This window comes from Sipha flava, unplaced genomic scaffold (genome assembly GCF_003268045.1).
Source record: "Sipha flava isolate LNK unplaced genomic scaffold, YSA_version1 530_pilon_pilon, whole genome shotgun sequence".
NCBI classification, from domain to species: Eukaryota; Metazoa; Arthropoda; class Insecta; order Hemiptera; family Aphididae; genus Sipha; species Sipha flava.
In genome coordinates this window covers 39,658-46,886 of record NW_020273512.1, presented here as the reverse complement: position 1 = coordinate 46,886, position 7,229 = coordinate 39,658, and the positions used below count along the sequence as shown (strand labels likewise).

At 30.7% G+C, this 7,229-nt stretch overlaps 1 protein-coding gene and 1 pseudogene across 1 annotated transcript in view; both read left to right on the top strand.

Moving 5' to 3' along the window:
- Positions 1-546: 546 nt before the first annotated feature.
- On the top strand, positions 547-1,604 carry LOC112690962 (annotated as a pseudogene).
- Positions 1,605-4,879: 3,275 nt separating this feature from the next.
- LOC112690950 overlaps positions 4,880-7,229 on the top strand; it is a 4,296-nt gene continuing 1,946 nt past the window's right edge. Inside the window, exon 1 of the mRNA XM_025565059.1 lies at positions 4,880-5,293. Within this exon, the coding sequence (XP_025420844.1) occupies positions 5,015-5,293 (279 nt within the window). The 5' untranslated portion in view covers positions 4,880-5,014. The remainder of the gene's footprint in view (positions 5,294-7,229) is intronic.

The window sequence follows — 7,229 nt, the reverse complement described above, 5'->3', positions numbered from 1 at the left end:
ATATTTTTAGAAAATTTTCAAATTTTTAACACTTTCGATTCGTGCATGCGCGATACAACTTACTTTTTTTTTAATGGTAATACCAATATTTTTATACATATTCGGATAGAGTATTTTTTTCTGAACAATTTATGTTTAAACATTTTTTTTCTAATTATAAAATTTGCATATGAAATTTAAGGATGAACTTTAATATTTACGATTAATTTGTTTTTGACGAAATTTAAATTAAATTATTATCACTTATTACTATCCAATATTGTTAAATACCTGTTTGCACACAGATAAAATAGTAAAAATAACTTTGACAACATTTGCCAGTAATTAAGATAGTAAATCCTGTTCGTTTTACATTTATTTTATAAATAAAATGTTGATAAATTATTTTCGCTGACTAATAATAATTGTTTGAATAATTTCAAACTAATCTTGTGACAATTACTATTCATGTAACATAATATTTTAATCTGGTTAGGTATCACATATTTATCTGAAAAAATTGTTATTGCTTTAATACACTGTTTTACATAAAGTAAATTTATTAAAATGAACAGCAGTGAAAAAGTCGAACTTATTCTAATTTTTGGCGAATGTAATCATAGTTCTCAACAAGCGTTCGGGTGTACGCAGATCGGTATCCAGATTGGTTTCATCCACATCATAATTATGTCCATAGACTTTTATGCGGATTAAATGAAAACAGTCAATTTCCTAGCATAGACAACGGCAGCCTAGACCAAATAATTTTGATGAAGACACTGAATTGCAGATAATGGCCTACATACGTACTTATCCACGTTCATCAATAAAACATGTATCTCGACAAATTGGTATATCGGGTGGTGCAGTACATAAAATTTTAAAGAAAAACAAAATGCATCCGTATAAACCCGAGTTTATCCAACATTTACGAAGATTATCAACGTAGATTACAAATTTTGTCATGGTTTAGCATTAAATTCGAAATCGACAATTTATTTTATAATAGTATTTTGTGGACTGAAGAACCTAAATTCACAAACAATGGTATAATGAACAAACAAAACAATAGGTTTTGGGAGGATACAAATCCACACTAGTCCCAAGTAACTAACTTTCAGACAGTTTGGGGTATAAATGTGTGGTGTGGATTAAATGGTAGAGTACTTGTAGATCCTTATTTTTACGACGGAACACTTACAGGTAAAAGGTATCTAGATTTTCTTGTTAATCAATTACCATTACTGTTAGAAAATGTTCTATTAGCCACGCGAAAAAGTATGTATTTTCAACAAGACGGTGCACCAGTACACAACGCCATCATTGTTAAACAATATTTAAATTACATTTTTCCTAACCGATGAATTGGTACCCATGGAGTAATTCCATGGTCAGCAAGATCGCCAGATTTGACCCCACTGGATTTTTTTTTATGGGGGCATTTAAAAAATGTTGTATATGCGGACCCACCTATTAATCTCCAAGATTTAAAAAACAAAATACGACTGGCTTGTAATAATTTGAGAGAAGAACAAATAAACGCTGCTACATCAATGGTATTTATAAAACATTTGAAATTATGTTCGGAACATCAAAGTGGAAACTTCGAACAATTTATTAAATAGAACTGTAGAAATTAATTGTAAAAAAATAAATCTTGATTCCAAATTCTAAGTGTGTACAATCTTATAGTTTTCATTACCATCAATTAGGTATCTTATTTCAGAATAATGAATGAAAAAAATTGAGGGTAAATTACGAAAAAAAAAAGTGTTTACTTATATCTTATCTGTGTGCAAACAGGCATTTAACAATATTAGATAGTAATAAGTGACATAAATTGAATTTAGTTTGAATTTCGTCATAAACAAATTACTCGTAAATATTAAAGTTCATCGTTAAATTTCATATGCAAATTTTATAATTAGAAAAAAAAAATGTATACATAAATTGTTTAGAAAAAATACTCTATCTGAAAATATAAAAAAAAAATTGGTGTTTCATTTTAAAAAAAAGTAAGTTGTATCGCGCATGCGCAATTCGAAAGTGTTAAAAATTTTAAATTTATCTAAAAATGTGTATTTAAGTATTATCTATCATTCAGTGAAAACCCCATTTCAATACAAAGTCATCGAACCGAAATATTTAGTGGTACCTTTTAGCGTGAAACCTGTATAGTGATGATCGCAGTTGAATTCACATTCTAAGTTTTCATAACGACTACCTAGATACTTTTACTTTCATTTTACATAATTTTTTACATCTTTTACATAATCAATACATTTAAATGACATAAAAATATATTAGCATATTAAATTACTCTAGAAGTATTTTTATGTTACGGAATAATACAATTTTCTAACGCTACTCGACATTCGTTTAGGTAGTTAGTATTCATCATATTATACTACATAATTTAACATATAAGGCGTATGCTGTAAAGACATTGAACGGTTTGTTTAGAATGTTTAAGTGTTGTAAAACAATTGCAACAGTAACTTTAACACCACGCTGCATCCTATGTTATGGTAATAACATGCACTAAAAATCCTAGTGAAAGCGATTGCATAGCTACTAAAAGTACTAACAATAACAATAAACATAATAATATAAATAATAATTAATCGAATCGTCTGAATAGACGTATATCATAGACATATATGCAGACGTCCATTTCGTGCAGTAAAAACGTATGGTGCAAAACAAAAACTTTAAACCGAAACTACAAATCGGTGGTCCTGGCGCTCCCGAATTGTTTTTTGACTTTCATATTTTATTATAATCAATTACTATTACCATTATAAAATTTTAAATATATAAATACTCCGACGATTAGAACATAAATGAACAAAACATGTAATAATCGAATGTAACATACACGCTTTGAAGACAATTATTTTTCATCCATATTAGATGAGAGTAACTAAGAATGAAAAATGTATTATTTAAATTTTTAATCAACATTTTAGATATGTTTCAGTGCTTATACAGTTTTCTGTTTACAAACTTCTATGCAATATGTTTTTTTTTTGCTTAATATAATGGACTTATTTATCTATATTAAGCTCTTTGTGCGATGCAATACTATCAAAAATTCGTTTCGTGTACTTTTGATTAAGAATAATAATAATTAACCTATATTTTTTCACATTATTTGACCACTTTCAATTTAAAAATCATTTTCATCATATTTTAGTACACTTATGGAATGGAGGTTTTAGGAAACATTTTATTGTGAATTCTCGTCTTAAAATTTTTATAAACTAACATGTTATTCATGTAAATATAGTATAGTTTTATTTTAAAATCTCAAGCAAACTCTCGTAATTGGCAATTTCAAAATGGTTCAGAATGTACAAACAAATAAATAAATTATATAAACTTATCAAAATAATTAAAAAAATTTACAGAAATAATTTCCAATTAAAAGAAATTGTAGTTGAAATTCCAATTCCGTCTGTAACATTTCTTTCAATAATTTATTATCTTTTTTTTATTTCAATAAATCTTTTAAAATATCTATCATTTTTAAACAAAAAATATTTTATTTCATAACTTAGAACTTTTGTGGAGCAAAATTATTTTTATGGATTATATTTCAGTGTCTTATCGGACATTATATGTCTGATCATAATTAAAACACCGTGGTACTTACTGCACCGTATCACAGGTACAACATACACAATGTATTGCAAGTATACGTGTACGCCCTTTACTTAACTACCGTAAGCGTTACTCCCCTGGTATGGTGGGCTGTGCACATCTATATAGATTTCTTCGTACAATAGGCGTCCCTGAATGGATTATTATTATTATTATTATTATAACGTATTGCCCTAGAGTATGTTTATGATATGGCGTACAATTCACAACTGTCATTGTACATTATTACATCGCTAGTGCGATTTAATAACAGAATAAAGTGGTCTTTCCTCGCAATATTAATACGGACTAGTTTTCATGACGTTTTACCATCCATTTTTGTGAATCACGAATAGATATATCATATAAGAAGTAGTAATTTGATGTCAAGAACATAAGTATCTATTGCGTGATATTCATTATAAAAATTTCTACGAATTTGTTGATTTTTTTTATGCATTCGACAAAATAATACAAAAATATTATTTTAAAACCATTCAACTAATGTTATGTAAAGAAGAAAATAACTTTCAGATTTTTTAAAATTTACTTCATTTTTGATTCCTCTCCGAAAAATTTTTGAAATCTACAGTCTATGTAATGCTAACAAGGTTGTATATGTGAATAATACTCTTACAAAGGCGGCTTGATCATGATTTTCACTGAACTACCAAAAAGTTTGGAGTGGGTGTCATCTTAATAGGTGGTTCTTGGTCTTGGCAACTGGCAGCGGTAGTTAATATCAAAATAGTAATTTAATAGAAATTAAATTTTTGTACCTAATATGACTTTTTGGTAGGTGGGTGGGTGGTATTAACTATGATTGAACCACCAACTGAAAAATCTCAAAAACCGCCTATGGTGCCGCATGATCTTTAACAACTCTATTTCATACACAGTTGTAACCAACGACAACGGTTTTTCGTACCAATAACGTAACTATTATAAGGGCAAAGCGGGGCAGTGACCCGGGACCCCAGGCCACAGGGGGCACCTTGAACATTTCTGAAACTATACTTCCCTTAAATAATTAACAATGTTGCTGGTATTTAATAATAATTTTCTAAATCGTACGTGGTGGTTCCCAATAACAATCATTATTGAAGTAAAATAGTAATACACACTGTTCGAACTGGTTGTCTAAATATAATATTGTCGACCTTATCTGCGGTTTTCCCCGCGATAACCGCGACCGACAACGAGCCCCGACGTCGTCACCGTCCGTATTCTTTTACGGACCCCCGCAGTCGTCGTCGTATGTTCGCCTCCGACGCCGGCATATCGCCGATCTATCGTAACGCGTGTGCTGTTTTTACTTTATTTCGTTCACGCTGGTGCGCCTTTGTTGATTCACGCCATTTTTCTACCTTCCTCGTGATTTTGCGGTGTCATCATGTGCGTTGCCGCCGGTCGCCCGTTTCCTTTCACCGTCGTGCGTGTTTGCCGCTGGTCGGCCTATCGCCGTCGTGCGTATTTGCCGCTTGTCGGCCCTTCGCCGTTGTGCGTTGTACCGCCGGGCGTGTTTTGCACCGTCGTCACTGTGTCGCCGTTCGTACGATACATCGTTGTTCGTGGAGTGCCTGCCTGCTCTCGGCAGCAGGAATTTGGCTGCATTGTCGTCGATGGGATTGAGTACACTACTGTGGTTGGCTGTATTACATTTTATATCTATGTATTTATGTTTATATTATTATTATTATTACTATTATTATTCCGGGCGACCGATCTTATGTCCAATGTGTTGAATTATGATGAATTATTATATATTTACTTTGGATTAATAACAAACTTTGTTATAAACATTTAATAGTTTTTAAGTGTGAGGTGACCAGTCAAGTGTTCTACCCAATCGAACACACACAATATTTGTTTGTTTTTTATAACATAACCTACCTAATAAACTGAATTATTTTTCTCTGTGCATTTTTAAATTATCTGGCAATTAATTTTATTTATCATTTCGTAATAAATTAGTATTCACATTTAAAAAAAAACAAAAAATATAATAGTATACCTTGAATTTGCATGTAAAGATAATATCAGTTAGGGAGCATATTTTACATATGGCACCGGGGCCATTTTCTGTGTAGCTGCGCCACTGGTTCATACCAACAGCCTTCAAAAGTCATTAAAGTTATACCAAAACTTGAATTTTGTTTTTTTTCTTTAATCAACGACGATAATGAACAATGAAAAGTTGATCGAACCTGTTAGAATACATGAAAAAAAATTCTCGTACACAAGTATACCTACTTAACTACACAAGTTTTGTTTGTCACTGAACGAACATGAAATTCCTAATCAATCCTAGTCACACTTTAGTGCATAAAATGGAATACCGGACAACACGGACTTCTGTGAATTAGATGCCATCGGACATTACTATCACTGACCGGACGGTATGGATACGGACCGGACATATGTGAATTGACCTTAATCCAGGAAGATGGTAAACTGCGGCTAAATTAACCTTTTTCTAAAATTCGATATGTAAATTGCGGCAAAAAAAAAATTAAGATTATATTATATTAATACAATACAAATTTAAATTGGGCGTTGATATGTTTGACGTCCGTTATATGTGCGTCGAAGAGATAATACGTCGATAACATTTTGACATATGTGTTAACGTGCATTATTTAAATCGTTAATAATATAAAAATATAAAAAAAAAATATTTAAAAATTCCCCTGGGAATATGAGCCGGTCAAAAATGTTGCCCTCTCCCCTATTAAAAACTGAAATGACGCCGCTGGCATGCCATATCGAAGAACACAAAAAAATCACAACGCATTACCTTCAATGCTTACACCTGGCGAGAATGTTCTTAACTTCGTTACGCGCAAAGGTCACCGCGGCAAATGAAGTGACCCGACCCGAAAACAAATGTTTTTAATATCATGTATAATTCCTCAAGATACTGTTACCGAACTGCGGCTTTGAAAAATGATTCAACATCAATAGCGTAACCGCACACGTATGTACAGAAAAGAAATATGACGAGAGAAATCTGGCGATACCAAAATATTCTGCCAACTTCTAACGAAAACACAATCAACAGTTTAATTGAAATCATGCGAGAAGCTGAAATATATAATATGTTCCAATCTCGTCAACGACGAGCTCAGCCTATCGCTATAAACAATGAAATGTCTACAATAATTATAATATAAAATATTTTAATAATAAATTGATATTATTATATAGTTTATGTTCTTATATATTTTATACTATATATACGAGTATATATATATATATTCCTATATACGTATATCGAATAGTCATAAATACGGTGTTATCCTTTTAAAGTAATATACAGGAAATATTTAACAAATTAGGAGTATGTTTATTATTAATTGATGAACTCAATTTAATGATTGTATTCATTCTTCGTATTGTTATATGTAGATCAAAATGAGTTTAAAAATGTGTCATTACATCACTCATGCTCTTATTGAATTTGTTATACATCAATTGGATTCGTTTTGATTTAACGAAATATTTAACGGAATAGTGTCACTTTGGAAAAAGTTTGATGTTGAAATCCATTTGCACTCTAGAAAATAATTATATAATATATATATATATATATATATATATATATATAT